At 37.7% G+C, this 23578-nt stretch overlaps 1 protein-coding gene, 1 long non-coding RNA gene and 1 pseudogene across 3 annotated transcripts; 1 reads left to right on the top strand and 2 right to left on the bottom strand.

Annotated features, from left to right (window-relative positions):
• Window positions 1-2552: 2552 nt before the first annotated feature.
• LOC138021767 (plasmanylethanolamine desaturase 1-like) lies at window positions 2553-11769 on the bottom strand (annotated as a pseudogene).
• Window positions 10081-11563, bottom strand: LOC138021768 (uncharacterized). The gene is made up of 3 exons (XR_011126441.1): window positions 11283-11563; window positions 10930-11043; window positions 10081-10549 (listed from the first exon to the last, which is right to left on the bottom strand). It is a non-coding gene; the product is annotated as an uncharacterized lncRNA (long non-coding RNA).
• Window positions 11770-11824: 55 nt separating the features above from the next.
• Window positions 11825-23297, top strand: LOC138019396 (ribosome-recycling factor, mitochondrial-like). 2 transcript variants are annotated; one of them, XM_068866171.1, is made up of 6 exons: window positions 11825-12003; window positions 13449-13598; window positions 14814-14935; window positions 20370-20461; window positions 21737-21896; window positions 22566-23297. In XM_068866171.1, exons 1-6 carry the CDS (start codon window positions 11898-11900, stop codon window positions 22644-22646), a joined length of 711 nt encoding a protein of 236 aa, XP_068722272.1. In that variant the 5' UTR covers window positions 11825-11897; the 3' UTR covers window positions 22647-23297. The 2 variants fall into 2 exon arrangements, with proteins under 2 accessions (XP_068722272.1, XP_068722271.1); XM_068866170.1 differs by having other exon boundaries at window positions 11838-12003; window positions 13434-13598.
• Window positions 23298-23578: the final 281 nt, after the last annotated feature.

Raw genomic sequence — 23578 nt, forward strand, 5'->3', positions numbered from 1 at the left:
CTGAAATCTTTTCAACTCTTTTAAACTCTCAAAGAGACCATGACAAGCTCAAAGTTTATATCTGTAAAAAATGAGCATCCCCACGCTCAAATAAATATTTTTATAAATCCTGAAATTATACAATATTGAAAATTATGCACAAGCAAACTAATAAATAAATAAATATGATAATTTCAGAAAAACACATCTCAACATTATCAGTGCTAATATTATCTCCTTTCTTTCTGAAAGATGCCATAGCATGCTCAAATTTTAAACCTTTAAATGAGCTTCCACTTTCAAATAAATATATAAATAATAACAACAATAAATATATAAATAATAACAATAACAGACCAATAAATCACATGAATAATGTGAACTTACCAAATAACAATTACAATAAAATTAAAATATTATCTTTAAAAATGACAAAATCTTATTATCAGTATCCTCTCGATTAAAAGTTCCAGTTGTCTTTGACTTTTTCCTAGTTTTCTTCACTCAGGTGTTAGCCACCCCACAGCACCATGAAAAAAAGTATCCCAGCAGTGGTAGTTTCAAGAGAAAACTCTTCACAACTGTAACCACATCTTTCTTTGAAGGCTTGTTGAAAGCTTAATTCTAAACACAGTTCTAATTCCCAAAAGGATCGAGCTCTGATATAAAGGTTGTGTAGAAATGAAAATATTTTCCCTCCTTCAGCAACACACTTCGGTCATAATCTTATGAGTTTAAAAACCTGGACATTACCTCCTACAAATTTTCTATCTTAAGGTAGGCCCAAGCACAGATAAAAATGCACATAAGATGCAAACCAGTATTATTCCATAAGGGTGCCATCCTTTTCCCTCTCCTCAACTTTACATCAATTGGTGATAAATGTTACAATGTCCCCATAACTCTCTTTTTAAAGGGGCTGTGTCCATGACCTTGTAGTTAATTTTGTGTACTTTTTTCAATACTTATGCAACTCAATCTTAAACCAGAAAATATTATTACTACCATTTGCGTCCATCCCCGAAGTATGACTAACTTTGCGCAAAGTTTTACTTTTCAAACGTTAATGGTTTGTCCGGTCGTGTGTCACTTTTGACCAATGAAACGTTGGCGGTTGTGTTGTGAAATTGACAACTTTGTCGATGACATACCAGCATGTTTTGTTCACATGCTCTCAAAGTTTTTCAGGTTTTCCGTGAGAGCATTCGGGTTTTGCATGACCGCCCTAATAACGTCTCTGCTTGTTTTGCAATGGAGACAAAAAATTCAAAGTCAACAAGTTTGGAATGAGGTAAATTACTGCCCAGGAGTCGCTTGAGATCAAGATTTTAAATGCTCCTTGAATCTCGGAAGAGCGTGTCTGCGCAGAATACCCTAGACGCAGAAATATTTCCATTCTCGATCTTTCTAGTTTTACTTCGGTTTCATGTATTTTTTTCTGTAGTTATCTCTTCTTGGTAAAGTATACCAAATTCCATATTCCGTGTCTTTGGAAACTCACGGGAGATAGATGTTTATAACTCTTCAACATTCCTAGGCGGATTCATAAATATCTCCGCTCTCATGGAAACCTGAAACTTGAAGAGCACGTGAACAAAACATGCTGGCATGCCATCAAAACGTGGTCAATTTCAAAAATACCGCCACCGTTTCATTGGTCCAAAAAGTGACACACAACCGGACAAACTGTTAACGTTTGAAAATTCGCCACGCTTCAAGGATGGACGCAAATGGTAATATTGCTTTTCAACAACACAACTCAAAGCTTTCATCACAAAAACAAGTTAGGCTAAACAGTTTACAAAAACCCCCATATTATTGCAAGCCATTTTAATCTTCTTCAGTTTTGCCCATCCCTACCTCCTTTTGTATTTGCTGTTTTATTCAAACCATCCTTCATTGTTCTGAGTAGCAAATTTTGTGTTGAGCTTGATTTGGTTGCTGGTTCCAAGTTGCTGAATTCGACTAAATTTCATGACACAGCCCCTTTAAGTTTACATACAGTTAAGGCCTCTTTAAATGGTTTCAACATTTGCTTCGACATGCATTCAACACTTTGCTGAAACCAAATGTTTGGTGCGTTTGAACAGGTCGTCCAACATTGTTGAAAGTGTAAAAATGTTGAAAGCTTGTTGAAAGCTTGTTGAAAGCATGTTGAAACAAGTTTAAATAGGTTCAACAGGAAAAATTGTGTTATCAAATGTGCTGATAAAGGTTGAATTACCACAGTAAACGATTTGGAAAGCTGGCGTTTTGAGCATTAGCCCCTCATCAGAGTGAAGGGCTTTGTCAGGTTCGCTCTCATGAAGGGCTAATGCTCGAAACGTCAGCTTTGCAAATCATTTACGGTGGTAATTCAACCTTTATCAAAACATTTGATAAAACCATTTTCCGGTTCTACATTCCCACGGACACACCCACCACAGTTTCTTTAGAAACTAGAAATTTGTTAAATTGGTTTAACCTTTCATTCAACATCGATTCAACTTTTCCTTTGTTCTCGATGAGCTTGGTTGCCTGTGATCCAAAGTAGATGAAATCCACAACACACCATCAAAACAACATTCGGGAAAAAAATTCACTTATCAGAGTGGGAAAATTTCTGCTTTTGCTTATTTTGCTGTTTCCCTCTGTTCTATGCAAAAAAGAGAGCAGTTATAAATAAAATTGAAAGGCTCTGGGGCAAAAATGCAGTAAGTGACTTTTTCACATTTTCCCCCATTACCTGTATCTAGCAAAACTGAGAATACTTTTTTGACGAACCAACTGGACTAAAGTTATTACAAATGAACTGCCCTGGGCTGCATACCAAATGGAAAGGACTCACCCAAAAAAGTTTTTTTCTCCGTCCTCTTACCTTTCTCAGTTACCACCAGATAGAACTTGGGCTAATTACAGTATGTACGGTACTGCTCAAAACTATTTGTGCATTTTGTTTTACCTACTGTAGGTCTACCCACAGGCATGATCCCCAACCTAAGGCTTAATGCTTGGTGTTAATTAATGCACTAATAAACAGTTTTGAGTATTACCATCAGACATCTATAAATTAAGCCCATTATTCCTAACCAGATTCCTAAAATACGGTATTATTCTTTTCATAAATGCAGTTGGTTCTTTAATCTACCCAGCAATGCTACCATTTCATGGTTTTCAGAATTCATAAATTACTTAGAATTTCCCTGCCATTCAGAGTCATCAGATCTTGGCTTAGCTCCTGTGGTTTTCTCAATTATCCACTCTAAACAAGCCCAGAACCTGATAACCTCTAATGGATAATTCAACCAGCCTGTTGTAATGCAGAAATAATTATCATGAGAAACATGGTGAATACGATGATGTTTTGGTGGCAAGATGATGTGCCAGTCTTGTAGTTTTTGGACCCAAAGGGCAAACCAAAGTAGGTGTGGGACCACTTGTGAATCTGATTGGTGAGTGTTACAAAGACAGCCAATGTGAACAGGAAACAATCTGTCCCATAAGACGCCTGTATTGTTTCCTGATCCAGACTTAAATATCGGTACGACATGTAGCATAATCCTGGAAGGGTCAACAAGCAGTTGTCACCATTGGTTTCAATGAGATCATGCCTTGTTATGGCCGTAGGATCCACATGATGCTCTCTGAAGGGACGGATAAAAGCTTTGCCGACGATGGGAATACTTATTGAGCCCCATGTGTCTGCTGCCCAATGGACAAAACCAGAGCTGAAATCTGCTACCAATATGCCTGCAACTGTAAGAGGACAAAATTAACATTGGGTTATTAATAATGATATTATTATCTCTTTTGAAGGGAGGGAGGGTAAAGTTTACATGGCTGATTATAGCTGTGTACACGAGCAAAAAAACCTGTTATTTTTCTTTCATGTTTAAATAATTAACTGCGATTAAACTTACTTTAAAGGTCTTTATTAAAACATTCTAAACAACAAACGTGTTTATTTACAATGATATAAATTAAGTCATACAGACAACTAATTAACTAACCAACTAACTTGAGAAAAAGTGTCTATTTACAAAAGTTTTCGCAAAACGCTCAGTTCTGACACACAGGATGGCATAGCTGTGACCCCTCTTACGTAACAAAACCATAGTTTGTTCTGGTGTCAGAAGGTCATCTAAAGCTGTGGTTGAATTACTGTCTGTGATCTTGTCCCATAATTTCTTATCTTTCAGGGCAATTATAATAATTTCATCTTACTAGTCCAAGTCTCTGAGGAGCTAGCTCCAAATCATTCTAGTTAGAATTAAACATAGCACACTGTACATGCTCAAAAAATTATTGTTCAACTTTTGAAGATCTTCAATTCAAAATAACCAACATCAACTAAAAATCTACTGTGTAGTAATATTTTATTCAACACCGTTGCACATGCTTTAAAGTAAACAAATTTGCTGTAGTATTCTGGATGACAACTCTGCAGTTGTCACAATGTTGGCTACGGCCGCGTAAAAATAATATATAGATTTAGCCAAGCCTAAAAGCAGAGCTCCCTGGTTATTTATTCTTACTGCCTGTAGGGCTAGTGAAAATAAAAGGTTTAGAATTGTCCGCATTTTGATGTTTCCGGTTGCTGCTTTAATAATTAAATCATTTTCTTTGCTTTCTTCTATAGAAAAATTCATTGCCAAACTGGTGAATTCCAAGGTAAATTTTACGCTAAAAATCAATATAGTACGATGAGTACAATATCGGTTTTTCCAATGAAAGTTACTTTGGAATTCACCAGTTTGGCAATGATTTTTCTTGAACTGCAAAGAAAACAAGCACACCCTCAGCGAGCAAATAGAAAAGGAAAAAAGCCATTTCAGTGTTAACTGTCAATAGCCAGCGAATAGGAATCACGCTAAAATTAGAAGCTATAACAAAAACTTTGCCACTTCAAGGTCAAAAAAGGGTTTTACTGATGTACTTTATTCCACTTTATCTCTGAAAACGAGATCATTCACATTTTGATATATTTCATTGAAACACGCTGGGTTGGCTTGGAACAAGAATTGTGTGGTTCCAGAAAATATCCATACCCCCCCCTCCCCATGGAGGATTTTTTCCAGTTTGACCCCCCACCCGACTGGATTTTCCTTTCCAGAGGGCTTCACATTACTCCCCTCACCTCCTGGAATTTCCATGATTTTTCACTTGGTCCCTCATACCCTTGGAAATTCCAAATTCAAAAAAGGGACTTAATTTATTTATTTTGATAGACTTAGAGCTGTAATAAAAACTTCATTCTCCTAAAAATAACCGTGGAAATTCTAGACGTATTCACAGACGCGTTGAAATGTTCAAACTAACAACTAAGCTTATTTAACACTTTAATGTCCTGCAACTGACCTTTTGTCTGTTCAATTGAAAGAAGTTTTCATTCAAAAATCCAAAAAAAGTACTGAAAGTTGACGCTATTTTAAGTGTATATCATATACATTTTGTAACCTGGACAAAGTTTGCGTAATCAAAACAACCTATCGAATTACGTCGCACACACAAGAAACTATTTATTACATAGTTATTTTTGCTGTCACAGCAAAACTCAGGAAAATACCTCAATGCTAATCTTCATGATATTTTTTTATGTTGCAGGTGTAATTTTTATCCACAGTTGCTGTAGTATAATTGGTAATCAAATCTTCGCTGTCTTTCATCGCTGTCGACAGCTACCAATACGTCAGGACAAAATGATGGCACTGAAATTATCGACTTTGCTTACATTTACAAACTCGTAACTAGGCGGATAACGATGAAACTATGACCGACTGCAAGAATAATGCCATCTGTAAAAGCACCAGATGCATTCAAGCTAAAAACACTGCGATCTTTAAAAGTTGGCCATTTTGTTTGACTTCACATCGAACGTACTGCTCCAGCGGCGGAATAATAGTGGAAAATATATGACAAGGAATCTGACGTTTATTTCAACGGATAGAATTTTCCACTTTTCTTGGTTACTTTCAATTTCTCATTCAAACTGTCTGCTAAACACATGTCAGAAGTTTCCATCAGAAAAACGCAACCAACAAATGTACCCTGTGTGCCAGAGGTTTTATTTTTCTTACATGAGGAGCGGTTAATTTTAACTGGCGAACAGAGAAGCGAAAAGTGAGAACGTCTGGTCACGGCAGTTAAGAACCTCACTTCCATGCAATTTCAAAATAAGATATCTTGCCAAACTGGTTTTCTACAGTGGTGTCAATGTACCCAATTCAACCCTTTGCGAACAAAACGTTTTGAATCCTACTCTGCAGCAACCAATTAGAAGAGACATGAAACCACAAACTAATTACCCTTAGTCGTTGTAGTTTACCGGGTAGTTTTCTCAGGCACGACTGGCTTTTTACTCAAAACATAATATTTCTAACGTTCACAGTTTTCGAATTTTCTTTCAGCTCTTGGAATGCTACAACAAGTTGCAAAATTGTTGAGACACTTTCCTAAAAAAACACCTTTTCTAGCTTCCAATACCCACCGTATCTAGAATTTAAACCTTTCCCACTTTCCTTCCCTTCTCCCATTTTCAATGTTGACTGTTAAAGTTTGCAACAATTTTTTGTCTTGCTAGCAACACTGATAAGGGAGGGGGACTGGAGTGTGTCCACTATTTTTGCAACTTGTTGTAGCCTGCAAAGGCAGATGTATTTCCAGCGGTTGTTTCTCTCCCTAGGGAGAGAAAATACTGCCGGAAATACGTCTGCCTTGGCAGGCTATAGGAATGCAAATCAATCAAGGAATTCAAGGGACACTATGATGGCACAACTTAAAATATGAAAGGTTTGTGGCATCAGGTTGGCAGGACAGCAAACAGGTCGCAATTCTAAAATCTCTAAAAATACAGAATTTAGTGTGTATTGTACTGCACCTCTAAATACCCGCTCAAATCTCACAGCCCTCCACTGCCAGTTTTGTTTTCTAAGCACTTCTTGCACTTGAACACTAATCACAAAAATACATTATCTGCACAAGCTGCTAAATACTGGAAAAGTATATTTTCATTTTCAAGAGTCAGTGATTCCTGTGGAATATAACGCTGAATTTCTTGAGAGAACATAATCCAAGATCTTGCATTACGCTGCGGCTGCATGCACGCAACGGGGCATTTTCGGGCAAACATTGGAACATTATTCTTACCACTTTGCTTTGGATTTCACTGCTGTAAATGCTGGGCTTGGTAGTTTTAAAACACTACATATATTATTCACATCATTCAGCAAGTGCTGACCGAGTGATATTTCTTCATTTGCTGGATTTGTATCCGGTTGTCCCTGATTCAACTCTACCATGCTTTGTAAATAGCCAACAGGTTGCCTCCTGCCAGTTGAGGTTCTTAATAATGTTTCTGTTAAGGTTGAATTGTTTCTTTCACTTTGTTAAAAGTGGAGTGCCTGTAAACTACATGTAGCTTGCATGATAGCTAAGTGCACTTCCACTATAAACAAGGCATTATCATTATCATTATCATTATCATTATCATTATCATTATCATTATCATTATCATGATTATGATTATGATTATGATTATGATTATGTTTGAGTATTTAATTTGCTACCTCCAGCTTCTCCACAACATTTGGGATTAGAGGAGACTACAATTATTATTATAGGAAAATATATAACAAAGAGAAAAAATGAATGAAATAAATGCATATGTTTGAAGAGTGGTTTTAAAAACAAGTGAGATAAGCGGTCGTCACACTTCTCTGGACAATTTAAGCATTGTCTTTTATAGACACCTTAAAAAAATTAGGTGGCTCCAACAGGATTTGAACCTGATGACCTCTGTGATGCTGGTGCAATGCTTTACCAACAACTATGGAGCCAGTCAGTTGGGAGCAAGTCAATTTGTCGGCTTACCAGTATGTGAACCCTGTCTAAGGACTCAATGAATAAATAAATACATATATTTGAAGTGCAGGTTGCAGACAAAAGGGTGAAGTGATCCTCACACTTACCTGGACATGACAGGATAAAAGACAATAGACCTAATCGGCTAACTCAATGTTGTACCCAATTCAAACCCTTTGGGAATAAAACATTTTGTTCCAGGTATTTCCATATCATTTTAATATGAATGCTACATCATCATGCAAATACACTACACAAAGAATCTTAGTCCCGGGAGATTTGAATTTGGTACAACATCGAGTTAGCCGATTACCGGTAGGTCTATTGCTGAGGTCCAAATAAGTGCAAGCTAGGATCCCTTAATTTTCCCTTTGAAAGAGCAAATGTCAGAAATTGTCACTTTGTATTCAAGTTCCAATCTTTCACTACAATAACGAAGAAAAAGGCTTTCCAGGAATTCAAACCATTACCCATGATCACTGCTCTGTTACAAATATATCTATCAATATTATTAAAATCATTCATTGAATGATCTGAATACAGGTAAAACTATCAACAAAGAAATCATTAAAATTCAATAATACTCACCAATTGCAAGCACAATTGATCTGATTTCAACAAGCTTGAAATTCTTGCATAAGAAGAAAAGGACAATGCAAGAGAGAAGGATGTATGACACCACACTAAATATCTCCAGACATCGCTTTTCTAGAAAAGGAAAACAAATGTCTAGATTCATAGTGGAAAGCCATAGGAAATCAAGAAAACAATAAAATCACCTGTAAAATTCATTAATAATTCATAAGGGTGACAGCCAACAGAAACATACTATTCAGGGCACATGTATATAGGTGGAAATCATTGCCCAAACATGAGATAAATATTCAATCCAACAACAACCTTGGTACAAACATTCAATAATTCCCAAAACAACATCTGATTTCTCTTGAAAATACACGCAAATGCAAAGTTTACAGTATGCACGCTTTTCTAACACATCGGCGATACTACTACAAAGTATTCATTTCAAAAGTAGTTTTCAAAACCAATACAGAACGCAACTTCAGAGAAAGCAATCCTGTGTGAGATCATTGATACAACACCAGAGGAATATTATAGCTAACAAGATGCCTGAAGGCGTTAACGTGGTGTGCCTTGGTCATTGAATGGTATATGCACCCACAGTCACTCTGTACATGGAAAATACTAAATAATTATTTAATGTTGACTGAGTACTAGCCTCCTAAGCAGCCCTTCTTTTGGCTTGTCACTCAACCGTTCAGCAGGTAGCCAAACACACAGTGATTTGAAGAACACTTGCCTGGGATGCAGTTATATACAAAACCAAGGCAATGAATGGAACAAATCAATCTCTTTGTCAACATCTATAGTCAACCTATCTCATGGGCTAGAATGGAATCTTTATGATCATGTATAGTTATGCACTATTCAGACTAGAACAAGAATTATGGCTCCAATCAGCTACCCGCACTTTTTAGTGATTCCAACGCCACACCCACTCTTCAAAGTACAGGAATAAAATAAATAACTAAAACAAGTCGACAACATAGAATATTATGTGTGGTCACCAATCCAAGTACTGTAATAATCCAACAGCCAACAACACCCAACAGAGCTTAACTTAAGGAGAAGCACAAGCACGTGGCTACTTGCCATATGAGACTATGACGATGACGGAACTTGTTTTTTTTTGTACTCTGTGAGCTTTTATAAACTACTAAGTGGCTGTCACTCCTCATCCTATTTTTTTTATAGCTTGTCTACCATCTTTTACAAAGTGAACTTAATGCACAAGACTCAAACTTAAAGGCTTCTTCTGAAAAAAGAAGAACCTGCCTTTAATTTTTTTGAAGAATATGACCAGAAGTACATGTAGCCCAACATTTAAAGTGGATGACAATGATTCTGACCATACGGAAATAGCTTATCATCTTTGTAACTACTTTTCTCACACTGGTCCAAAATTAACAGGAACTCGCATTAACCTTCAATTTCACAGCGTCATTTAATTCAAATTCATTTTTTATTCAACCAATATTATTCTCCCCAACAACACAAGAAGAAATCATTGAAAATGCTAGAAAACATTTCTTACAGGTAAACCAATGGCTATGATCAACTACTAATGTCTATCATAAAGGGAAAGAAATTTTAGCTTTAATTCTCAATTAACAAAGACACCAGGGTCCCGTTTCTCGAAAGTCCCGAAAACTTTTCGGGCCCGAAAAGCCATCTGTGAAATTGCCAACCGCTTGTATTGGAAATCCGATCTTTTAACATGTTTTCAAGGTAACAAAAAGAAAAATAACTGTGAGGTTTGACGAATTAAATTCTCTCCGTTCTTGGGATACAAAGGGAATGGTGACACCCGAAAATGGCCCGTAAAGTTTCGGGACTTTCGAGAAACGGCCCCCTGCTCTTGTTCCTTACATTCCTTTAACTAAAAGCTTCAAATTAAACTCATTAACAATTATGAAAATTGTTATTATGTACATTGCTATTATATATTGCTTATTCTAGTTTCAGTTTACCACTGTTTAGTTCAGCTGTGTAATACTTCATTAATGTTTTACAGGTAATTGATCATCATAAGCTACAAACAGGCTTTCCCTCCATGTTTGCTTTAAGTATGAAACATGATCTACAAAAATTTTCCATGCATGTAAGGTTTTGACAGATCAAACAACATTTTCTCCTCTTGCAAGGAATGCTACACAAAGAAAATTCATAGCATCATTAGCTTTCATAATCAAACAAAAAGTAGGTTAGGATGAAATCCCTTCATTACTCCACAGCTTATGACAAGAAAAAAGAGCAGCAAAAGCAATCCTATGTATTGAAAACTGGTCTCAAGGAATATGAAAGATAAGGTGGCTCAATAAAATGTAGCACGTAGATTACATCTAATTAGTAATGTGACTTATTAATAATTCAGGATGGAAAAGCAAAGAATTCTCTTAATTGTGTGAATCTATGGCTTTCTATCTGACACATCTTTTTATGACTTGCATAAACCTTTTCTTTAATACTTTGTAAGTTAAATGGCTTGAACCTCAAAACAATTAACTAAAATGTAGACAGAATGCTGACCTTCAATAAGTAGTTAAACATCTCTTGTTGTAAATGAACCATGACAGAACTACAGCACATTACAAACGGACGGATGAACGAACACCTCAAACCCAACACAATGCTATATAAATTCTAAGAAACAAGGCAAAATGACAATAGATGTACAAATCACGAGGAGAGAACTTCAATCTCCTGAAAAAGGGAGCTAAGTTGACATAGCTATGCCTCATAGCATTATGTCAAACATGACAGCAGGGCATGTAGGCAGTGTAAGTATGTCAGTAACGTTACTAAGGATAGAGTCTCTCAGAGAAAGCATGAAGGTCGTTGAACGTTAGCTTGGTGAAAAAGAAAAAAGGACAGGCGTCTACCTCTTTCTTCTTCGGTTCTTTCAAACCTCTGTGACGAGCTGGTGGAAGAATCTGCGCTTATCCAACTGGCTGCCTCAAACCGTCTTAAATATGTACATTTATAATCAAGTTACGCACCATTAATCAACTGTACATAAGCTCAATATATAGCACTTGAAAGTCACATGCCAGTACACCAAAAGAAGAATAGCTCAGGCGCATCCGCAGAGCAAACAGCATTCTAAAACTAAGTACGGCGATAATCGTATTAGGTTGAAAATGCAGACAGAGGAGCCATGGAGACAAACCTTTAGTATAGCCACCTGCCAAAATCCGTGCCCGAATCGCTTTCCCTGTAGTGATTTTCGGCGTATTTTTCTCCTTCGAGCGATCAGATATGCTGTGATTGCTGTTATTTATTACATTATTTTGAAAAATCATCATGCTAAAAAAGACTTTTACGGGAGATTTCACGAAGGGCGTTAGACTTCAACAGCTGTCATTTCGGCTGAAAAGAGCCAGCCAGCGCATGCGCTATTGGTGTTTTGTCCGCTGCTGACCAAACTCTCTCTTCTGAAAAGAGTGGTGGGGACAGTGGTGGGTCGACTCGTGGGTCAAGTCGTGGAAGACATCTCAATGAGTGTTCCGGTTGTTTCGCGATTCTCGGCTATCCTTTGTTTGGGTTCTACTCGAACGACCTATTCAAGGCTTACTGTGGCTCGATTCTACGCTTCAAAGAAAGGTAACTGGTGCTACTAGTCACAAATTGTGTGTTTGATGTTGTCACTAGTTATATCGTCAGTTATCTGCTACGATCAGACATCTGATGCAAATTTTTCTGGTTTGCAGAAATTTGATTGCAGCTTTAAAAACCCAACCTTAATCGTATTTTTATCGTCTGAAATCTTTTCTTGAGCAACAATATCCTTCATGATTCACAACATCATCCCCCTCATACTCCAGTACACTCGTGCCATTCCTTTTCTTCTCTTACAAACATCACTTATACTCGCACCATTTCTTTTCATCTTTTCCGAACTTCTCACGATTATTCATTTTGCTAATAGGATTCAACGCTCTTTCCTACTACGATTAAATTTTCTCAAACCTCTCTGTCCCTAAAGTGCTCTCATTGATAAGTAAAATTATCTGGCCTCAGTTGTTTAAAAGGTGGATATCATTATCCACCAGATAAATCACTATCCAGCAGATGAACGTTATAATTGAGTTATGCAGTACAGTACAGATAGTGATTTATCAAGTGGATAGCGCTATGCACCCTTCAAACAACTGGGGTCTGGTGTTAAACAAAGTGAATCTCTTTTACAGGTAGTTAGTGCTAATTATTAGGAGAAAATGCCCCTAGGAGCCATTGTCTGACATCCTGAAACTTTTTGCATGTACATGTAGTTTGTGCACCGACACATCCCTCTCCCACTAACGGACATTCTCTTAAGTGGACAGCTCTACTTATAGACACTTTTTTTCAATTCCCCAGGGGTTTTATTAAGTTCCAAAGTAGAAGGGACTTTGTGATAGAGTAAGCAGGCAGTCCCCTATATACAGTACAATGTATAGTCTGGCTTTTGATCGTGAGACTTGCTTTGAGCAAGCTGGCAGGTACTGTACTCAGGGTAGATGGGTGCTAGTACCCGGGTTGCGGCTTCTAATAAAACCTCTGATTCCCTATTTTACTTTCCAGTCAAACTCTATATTTACACATTCCTGTAAGCGGACACTCTCTCGTAAACGGGCACAGACACTTTGAAAATTAAAAGTGGATTTTTCTTTTGTTTACGCTCTTTTCTCTCTTAAGCAGACAACTTGTGTATAATAATAATTGACCCTTGGCAATAAAAATTGTCTTCAATTTGCAATACAAACAAAACTATGACCTTTGACAGAGCAATGGAACAGTTGGGTCGGCTTTATCAAAATCTCCATTTATCTTTAGGAAAGCAAGCTGTCGGTTCGTTTGACTTGAACAAGTGTCCAACATGTACGTTGTACACTGTATTTGTACTGTCACGGTACCTAATAATTCTCATAAGCAGACAGCTCTATGAAGGGACGTGTTTTCACAACCGAGTTGACTGTGAGCAAAAACTAATATCTTCCTCCTTTTTTAACTGCCTTGTTTTCTTATTTTTTTTCAATTGCATTTAACTGCAGTTTGCTTTTGTATAGGAAAAAAAGCCAAATTATCAACAGTCTCAGTTGATCAAGACTTAGCAGATGGGTTGGTAGATCTCAAAAAATTAAAAACCACCATGGAAAACACAGTGAGTAAACTCCAGCTAGACTTCAGAGACAAAATATCAACCAAAATTCAACCAAGTAAGTTTTGTCAAACAATAATGAATTTTTACGTCCAGCAAACTTGCTGCCCAACATGAGCCCAGCAGCTGGCTACTGGGGCAACCAAGTTATATTACTCTGGGGATCTAAATTAGTTATTAATTAGTTATTTATTGTAAAGCGCTGCAAACTTTAGGAACCATGCTATATACATGTATACCTCTTACCAACAGAGTTCAAGGGCCATACTGTAAATTATGGCCATGCATGTAAATGTAAGGGGAAAAAACAAGGGTTCATAATTTACACTAAGGACCAAGAAAACGAGGTTAGTATAAAGATGATTATTGTGGTAATCAGATGCATGGGAAAAGCAACTAGTAGTTGAAGTCAAGTGGAAGGTTCAACCACCATGAAGATCTGAAAACAATTAGCTTCTTGGCTTTTTGAAATAGTTGCTTGCAAGATTTGAGCAGTTTTACATGTTTATGCAATTTAAAAGACGTGACTATAAACTTGCAAGAGAATGTAATGGAAATTGCAAATTTAGAGGGCATTACTGCAGAATATGGTCGGCTAATTGAGCCTACCACAGCGCGCATACTACCTGAGAGATATAACAAAAGCTGTTATCATTGTTATTGTTATGATTATGGTTATGTTTATTATTATTATTATTATTGTATATAATGGTTTTATTTTCATTTCTTTCTTGAGTAAAAGATGTGGCCAGAAATGCTTTCAGTTTTAGTCCCAAACAGATACATGTATCTGACCTTCCCTTCCTCTCTATATACAGTGTATCTATAAAACAATTTCCCTTTCTTTCTACATGTATGATCTGACATGTAACTTAGAACACCCATTGTTGTGATGGTGTTGACAACAGTTGATTTCAACATTCATTGATAACCATTTGAGAGAACACATGAAAGCTGGAAAAATTTCTAAAAGGAGGATGTGCCTTGAGACGTCAATTGCAGTAAACACCTTCATGCTTCTACATGTGTATCACTAAATGTTAATAATATTAAAAATTTTTTTGCTATCCTTGATTTCGCAGAATGGGGAAAGATTATTATACCTCAATATGGTCTGAAGAAAATAAATTAATGAAATTCTCATTTTAGCCAATCGTTCTACTTTTTGCCTTGACATTGGATTGAGTTTGATTCACATCCATTGTAAGATCTTAATGAAATCATGTGTAAAATCATGATTTAATGTCTAGAATCTCTTCTCTTTAACCCTTAGATGCATTAGACAAAATAAGATTGGAATCACAAAATGGAAAAGACAAGTTTGCTCTAAGTCAAGTGGCCCAGATTAAACTGAATAATGGCATTTTTGTTGTGGATATGGCCAGCTCCCCAGAGGTGAGTGTGCAATGAAAAGGAAGTCTTAGGAACATGGGTGCATTGCATGATTTATAGGCACTAGGGATGTTTTGAAAGTGCTCAAATTTCGGCTTGTGCAATTTTGAATGCACAAGCAAATCCATGCGATTTTTTATTTATTATAATAATTATACTCAACAAGATTATTTCATTGATGTGTTTCTACAGCAACTTCCGTATTGCACTCTTTAACCTATTTATGCATTTGTCATTGACCAACCAGAAAATGTAAATGTTATATATTGCGATGAGCATAAATTATGATAAATTTAAATATCTTCTTTATACTACATTTACTGAGGATGGAGGTTTATAGCCATACATGTATGCTTAATGATATTCTAACCAGTTAAAAAAAAGAAAGCACTTATGTTTTGTGATGATTTAAGAAATTTTGGAAGAAAAAAAAAACACTATTCTTTTTGCAACATTGTCAATGAGAGTAAGTTGTGAATTCCTTGTATAAAATTATTTGAGGTATGTTCCATGCAAAACCTCATTGACAGCCAAGATAAGCTGTTTGGGAGTGGATTCCTTACATGGGTGACCTCTTGGAATACATTAGAGATATATGGTAATGAGAAAAGATATTATTTTCTGTACTACTACTGGTAATCACTGAAAAGATGGATTTGTTAATATCAATTCCATACCTCAGTTCATAGGTAAAGGTTCTGCTCTTCCCTTCCCTATCCTGTTGAGCTCTCTCTAGACTTCCTAAATGCAGGTTTTTGATTTACATGTACAAAAATTAATCATGAGTCACACAATTATTTTTAGTGTCAATCTAGCATTGATTTTAAAAAAATCAAGAGAACAAGTTTTCGTTATCAAGCAAAAAATGCGAAAAACCCAAACAAATATTGATACTACCCAGAACGTGGACTAAAAATGATTGATATTTTGTCCTTTAATAAATCATCAAAGGCTACAATGGTAAATGGAAAATCTTCTTAATCTGGGGCTAGATAAAAATGGTGGTAGTGCTTTGTTTTAAAATTTTATTTATTTATTTTTTAAATGGAAATCTCAATAGAAAGGATATTGATAACTTAAAGATAGGTGATCCATTTGTCAGAGAAATCACAGAAATATGGTCTGAGACTGGGCCACTTTGAGAGGAAGGTTTTATCAAAGGAACATTTCCTATCTTTACCCTTTCTGCTAAATTCATTAATAACAATAAACAACGTATCAGTATTATGCAAAGATTGGCTTTCCAGGGGCATATCAAATGTCAAAGATTTAATGGATGCTTCTCTCAACTTTCTTACCCTTGATAGCTTTCAAAAGAAGTATATTTTTCACCACATACACCAAGATCTCGAGCTGTATACTAACTGAGTTTAATTTCAAATTTTTGCACAGCGGTTTACCAACTACATGTAACAGCTTTCTACAAAAAATAGGGATTAAGGAGGTTGGAAACTGTACTTTTTTCCATGAGGAGATAGAGCACTGATGATCCACCTTTTTGGAAATGTGTAAAAGTTAAATCTTTGTAGGACAATATTTCGATTTGGCTACAGACATACTAGATCCTTCCATCAGACAAGTACTTAGACATAAGTACCGCTCTAGGCCTCATACCAGACAACTCCCTGTGTAATCTCCAAAAAAATTTCTGCTCCCTTATAGCTAAGAGCTTTATCTGGACGTGCAGAGCGAAAGGATCCTGTCCAAGTCACAATAACATCATTTTGCCCATATGCACCAGATAGAAAAGAAAACACCGATTTAAAAAAAAAAAAGGGAACCATTTATTGCTGCTTTGAATCTTGTCTCTTAACCAGAGACATACAGTTGGTGTCTGCGTTTTAGTTTGTTTGTTTTCTTTTTTTTTTTTTTCCGTGTCGGTAAAAGTCTTGCCTGTCACTCCCCTGCTAAGTGGTGTCTTTGTGCATAGAGCCTTCTGCGTGTATTTTCTTAGGATCGAGAGGGTAGTGGGAAATGCGTAGATTTCTCTGGTGGACACAGTAGAACGATTAACTTAACCGGCAATGGCGTCAAAAGTCATGTAACACGAATGGCGTTTTAGTGGATCTTTGGACAAAATATACCCTTATGAAGCTCAATAATGGCAAGTCAATTGGATATACAGGTGGTGGAATCTTAAAAGCGATGAGTAATGGACTTTGACAACAATCTATCACCCGTCGAGCCGAAATCAAAGTGAGCTGTATTTACCTGAAGTACATGGTAATTTGACACGATTGAGTTTCTTGTCTTCACGCACGCAGTGAAATAGGAAGAGGTTTTTGCCTCTTAAAGAGCAAATATGTTGTTTGTTTCAATAAATTTTTCGCTGGAAAAGGATTCTGTGGTATTTTCTGCCTTTGTGAATTATAATATCATGTTGTCAGGGTTGTATATAAGAGCCGGCAGCCGGCGAAGTTCGCCGGCTTCTCTGTCAGGTTTCGCCGGCTACTTTTATTGTTTGAAGAGTCAAGACATGTAGAGGAGATGATGTTTATGAGGTCTAAACTACTTGAGCTCAATACAAATAAAAATTTGCAGTGCCTATCTTTTCTGAAAACACATAAAAGACTTCTGACTCAAGGGCAGTTTAAAAACGTTATGCTTGAGACTTTCGTTTTGAAAAAATCTTGCTGCGGTGGCGGGAAAGTAGGAACAATTTGATTTGTTGTCCGCCATATTGGATTTCGATGTCTTTAAACAGCCACCGATTGTATCTTACCGGAAGGAAAAATCACTCAAGGACGTTTCAGTCCGCCCAAAACTTCCTTTAATCACGCCGCAATCATAAAAAAACTTGTAAGCAAAGAAACACTTTCAAAAGGTTTGTTCTCAATCCAGATGGGAATTTACATATGATGTTCTGCTAGCAACACGCTCAGCCTGCGTTCACGCACCTCTTACCACAACTCAACTGAGGAACAAAACTAGCCCCTGATCATTCACTGACCGCTCGTTCGTTTTCACTTCGAACCTTTCAGTTGATCATTTATAGCGAACGTAGAAGCTGAGGACTCGTAGACTTTATTTAAACGCTTGAACGTAACGCTCCTCGGAGTTAAATCCTACTTGCCCGCATAAGTGCTCGTCCTCTCGAGGGCATCTCTACGCTTCAACATGACAACGGATCTTTATCCAACGTCACTCTTGATCAACTCTCACTGCTTTACGGAACTCCTAAACTCTTCGGAAAAAGACTACCTCACTCTTAAACCGCTCGAGTGATTTTCAATTTTCGAAATTACTACAACCAAGTTCCGCAAGCATAGTTTCCCGCTAATTACACAATGGAACGAATGTGTGTCATCTTCACACCTAAACAGGATCGAAACATCCTTTACGCCATTGGCCAATTAGTATCCTCCAATCAGCTTCTTAATTTAACAACCAATCAGAAGCCTTTGCTGGTCTAGTCCTTCAAAGTATGTGCCATGTTTACAAGTTGTCAAGTGGCAATATTTGCCAGGCTCGTTGGCTCCAGCAAAACCACCAAAAAGATACAAAAAATATCACTCAACTTTTTGTTTATAGGGTTGTATTATTGAAATGTCGCTTCGTCTTTCTTTGAGTAACATGGTTTCGTAGTATAATTGCAGCTTGATTCATCTCTCTAATGTTTGAGTTTCATGGCCCAAAATGCCAGGAAATGCATTTTCAGGCATTCAGTTTTCAAAAATTTTCCGGGGGAGCATGCCCCCGGACCCCCCTACAAGCGATGGGCTTAAGCCCATCGTGTGGGTCCTCCGGACCCACAACCGTCTACTTTGCAAAAAACTCCGGCTACTTAAAACCTTAAAGAAAACCCTGTGTTGTGTATTGAATTTTCGAGCTTAAGGTTGAAATGTGATATGGGAGAATTTTTTTAGTATTGCTCTGTAAGCAGGAAGGGTTCACAAGCCTTTTGGAAGCGTGCTTGAGTTTCAACAAAATGAGCCCTAAAATCAGTGAAAAATTGTGACGCCGATGAATAATAAAGTAGCTGCTATTTCCAAAATTATGGAATTACCTGATGATAAATAACGTTGTACGCGTCTTGGAGAGTAAATTTTGACTTTGCATAAACAAGAGTTGGGTGATTGTGATCTTTGTTTTGACTTCGCTCATTTCATTGTCAAACTTTATAACACTTGACAGAGAAAGGAACTTTCAAAAACCCGGTATCTTGCCATCATTTGACACAGATGCTTCACTGTTTGGCGAGTAAACATGCCACGGTAACTTCATCACAGTGCCCCTGAATTCCGGCCATGTCACTTTCGATTTTGCGATTTATTTGAACGTAGCAAAAATCTCCCAAAATGTTTGTCGCTGATCGTAACTTTTTATATTCTATATTCATGGTTCAAAATTAATGTTGTTTTCATGTCGTAAATATTTTATTCTCGATCGACCGTCCCGGAAACTTCCTTCTGCTCTTTCTAAAAACTGTGTATCAATAGTTATTTGCTTTTGCATCAATATTTGTTTTGCATAAAGCAAGCTAACAAAATCTGTACCTTGCTGAGTTTGCATTTGTTAGCATTAATAGTATTTTCGGTCAGATGCTTCTGTTTTATGAGGGGTTCATTGTTTTGGTCTCCCATCCTGACACTAACCCCGCCGGACAGCAGTCAATTTCAGTGAACTTTCGTATTACAAAGCTGTCAGATGCTCAGAGGGCACACTTGTGGTGAAAAGAAGTTGTGAGGGAACTTGAAAATTATTAACATGTCATCCCAGAAGCCAATGTTTCTCGCTTCTCTTTTATTTGTTATTCTTCAGAGACTGGAATGCTGTATTTCAATATCACACAATTCAGTGCCTTCTGATTTTCTGTAACACATACCACAGACAACCCAGTGTATGCTTCACGGAAGTATCTCGTTTTATCTGTTATATGTTTAATATTATGCATCTACCACATCTTCTTGTTCTTTTCACTACAAAGTTTGAAAGGGAAAATACTCATTTACGAATGATGTTAATCCTGTCTTAAGACATTTATAATACCTTCAAGAAATAAAACAACATTTTAATTTTTTTTACAAGACACATTTCGACATACTTATAATACCGTTCTCAATGTAAATAATGTTGATCCAGTCTTAAGATTTGTATAATACGGTTGTTGATGTAAATAACTCTGGTCTGTAATTATGTAGTACTGTAATTAAGTAGAACTGTAGTTACAGTGCGATGCTAACCCAAGGTACAGCTGTGTACTTGCGCTGGGCATGGAAAGGAAAAACGTGTCTTCTGTAGGTGGACATATCTGTTTTGAGTTACAAAATATTAATTTTGATGTTACAGTTAAATTTATGCATTATACAATGTACCTGTAATTAGAAACAGCCAACCTCTTGATAATGTGCTAGCTTAATAAAGCCTAGGAAAGGGGCTGTATCAGAGATTGTGTAATAGGTAAGTAGTTTATGCTTTTGATTACTTTATTTTGCAGTTGGTAAGCCAAGCAGCAAAGGCAATCAAATCGTGGAGCTCAAACTTTGAACCAACAATGGATGGGCATGCAATCTCTGTACCCATTCCCAGGTAAGCACAACACTACCGGTACCACTGTGACTATTTTCTTCTTGACCGACGGTCAAAGAAACTTGGAAGCATTAATTTGCTTAAGGTGTTATGGTACTGTATGTAGATTAAGGCGCCCACAAACAAGGAAACAATGTTGCGGAAACATTGCTGTGGAAGCAAATGTTTCCCCGTTTGCGACCCAAGAAAACATTTGTTGCGGAAGCAAAATTGGTTCTGAATTTGTTCAGAAACATTTTCCTTCCTCAGCAAATGTTTCCTCTTTTGCACATTTCGGGAAACAATGTTTCCGCAACAATGTTTCTTCGTTTGCGGGTGCCCTTAGACAGAGTTCTTACTGCAGCTCCTCTCATGGCTGATCCTACCAATATTTGATGTGCATACATGTACACAAGTGCAAAACTTGCAGGCGAGGAAGATCCGTCTTAGTAATGGAAATGGGGCTACACAAAGGCAAAGGAAATCTCTGACCAGGATTCAGCATGGGGCCCATTTCCATTACATGAGACAAAACTTAGAGAATTTTATACTCAGATTTGAACACGATGTGGGAAACTTTATCTGCCTGCTTGTTTTTGAGTGGGGGTGCTTATTGGGGTTTGGGACACGCGTGTGTCGCGTGCGTTGCACCCGCGCTCCAAACACCAACAAGCACTCGCCTCTCACCAATGTGGCTCGGGTTTAGTTTGTTTTTGGTTCGGTAATCTGCTCTGAGAGTTTTTTCTCCGGCTTCGCCGGTTTTCCCCTTTCCTCAAAAACCAACATTTGTAAATTCCAATTCGATCGAATAAAGGACCTCCCTGGTACCTGATCTGATTAACAGACAAGTGAAAGCAAAGAATTGTGACTTGCGAGACCATTCTTTATCCTCTTTCTTCTCCAATAGCGTCTTCCTGGACAACTTACATGTGATGTCATGTCTTTCAGCTACCTACGTGAAACCGTACCCACCTCCGACCCCGAAGAAAAACGGGAGAGTGGGCCAGGGGTACGGCAACACGTCGGCTGTCATTGGGTGGGAGTGAGTAAAGACCTTTATATCAGACGACGAGGACGACTACGAGTACAACGTTTTCGTACTGAGCGTGCGCATAAGGTTTGGAGGCCGACATTTTTCGAAGTGCGCGTGCTCAGAACGGAAAACCCCTCGCAGTCGTCTTCGTTCTCCGATCTAAAGGTCCCTAGTATCAAGAGCGCACAGGATACGTGGTGCACCTGCAATTTCTTTGGTGACTATAATCTTTCTCACATAGAGAACTTTTTTTCCTATTTAAGAGTGACTCAAGAATATCGTGAGAACCTAGTGAAGACAGCCAAAGCTACGTGTGAACAAGCTAAACAGAGCCTTCGAAAAATCCGTCAAAAAGGCATGAGTGATGTCAAAAAGAACAAGACAGGACGATCAGAAGATGATGTCAGATCAGTGGAAAAAATGGTAGTGTAATTCTTACTTCAACCAAGGTTTGGTTGTGGACATTTAAGATGGTTATCACTGGCAGTCCGTTGTAGCGTTGAGGTTTTAATTTATTTTCGAGTTGGGTCTTCTGTTGCCACTCAAATTGAAAGTGGTCTACTTTGAGCTTTTCGATCGGTCGGACCAAAGCCCGCTTCTTTTGACCAATCGTCTCTTGCCAACGAAAGGCACGCCTGAATGTCCTTGAGTGGCGCGAAACCAATGCAAACTGCAGGTTTGTGCCACCTAAGCACTGTTCCATTGGGCACACTGAATTATAGGCCACTTTCAAAAAAACCATAATACTCTCTGTTTGCCCTCTAAAATTTTGCATTTATAAGCATTGCTTTTATTTTCTCTTGGCACCACTGTAAGTCCCAAGAGAAACTGGAAACAATGCTTATGCAAAATTCTGAAGGGCAAACAAAGAGTATTATGGCATTTTTGAAAGTGGCCTGTTACAAACTGGAGTTTTTTTTGATAAAATAAAAATTCCATAAGGCAGCCAGTGGGCGGTATCAGGAAAATCACGGTAGTTTTAACGCAAATGCTTTTTAATAGCCTTTATCGGAAGTGACAAAACTTTTCCTCTATAGATTTGAGCAGTAGGGAGGCATTTATTCACCTTGGAGTTTATACCTTAATTCGCAGATCCAGCAGCTCACCGATCAATTTTGTGGAGACACGGATGTGCTACTAGTGGAAAAGACCAAAGAACTACTTAGAAAATGACGGCGTTTTTATTTCAATAAAAAAATTTAAAAAAACAAAAACAAAAACACACGACTGCATTGCTGAAAAGCGAATCTCCGTAAAGGAGTCGAATAGGGTCCGTTGAGGAGTGAACATGGCTTCGTAGAGGGGTACGGAGCGAGATGGACAGTGAGAAGCGCGGCCTCGTAAGACGAGGCGAAGTTCTACTGTTTTTGAAATTTAAGGACGCAGGCAACGAAGTATCTCGATAAAAAGTCACAAACGATATTAGGCCGAAGGTCTTGCAAATCGGAAGGGTACTTTCAAGGACGTTTCAGTTCTTGTGCCTGACACATTTACCATGGCGCGTCGCCCAATACCTCATCTGAGCTCCTTTTCAAGTGATAACATTGGTTGTAGTGGATTTATAGGGAAGTCAGTTGGTGCTATTGAAGCCGTATTAGAGGTAGGGATGTTGTAGGTAGGGAGCTTCGAGGTTCAAAAACAAGTCTGTTAGCATCAGGAAGGTCCTCACTCTCACATGGCAGTGGCCAGGACCGCAAGAAGACCGCATGAAATATTTGATATCAGGAATTTTGAGCAGAACTAATTAACAATTAGACCCGTAGCCCTTGCGGGCTACGGGTCAATAGCCCATGAGGCGAAGCCGAATAAAGTTAGCAAATGCAAGTTGAAGAAATATTTTATTTGGGAATTAATCAAAAGAAAGCACCACGCTTTTCGCTACTCGAGGACTATTACTAATAGTCATCTAGTAGCGTAGCCAATTAAAATGCAGGATTTGCATTAGTCCACTAGTTGGGTGATACTAATTATTAAATTCTCAACCTCGGATAATGCATTTCGCGTGCTCTGATTGGTTCACTCAATCTCGGTTATCAGCTCATATGCCTTGGTTTGACCTTATATGGTAAATGATTGCGTTAAGCGTTGCTAAACTAAAAATGTTT

The sequence above is a fragment of the Montipora capricornis genome, chromosome 10 (assembly GCF_036669925.1).
Source record: "Montipora capricornis isolate CH-2021 chromosome 10, ASM3666992v2, whole genome shotgun sequence".
In the NCBI taxonomy this organism is placed as follows: domain Eukaryota; kingdom Metazoa; phylum Cnidaria; class Anthozoa; order Scleractinia; family Acroporidae; genus Montipora; species Montipora capricornis.

Bases quoted from the DNA above. Each gene is read 5' to 3' on its own strand.
- LOC138019396 (XM_068866170.1), top strand. From the start codon at position 11,898: ATGAGTGTTCCGGTTGTTTCGCGATTCTCGGCTATCCTTTGTTTGGGT. The intron at 20,462-21,736 runs GTAAGCACAACA...TTCCTATTTAAG, and splicing joins ATCTCTGTACCCATTCCCAG to AGTGACTCAAGAATATCGTG. The intron at 21,897-22,565 runs GTAGTGTAATTC...CTTAATTCGCAG, and splicing joins TCAGATCAGTGGAAAAAATG to ATCCAGCAGCTCACCGATCA.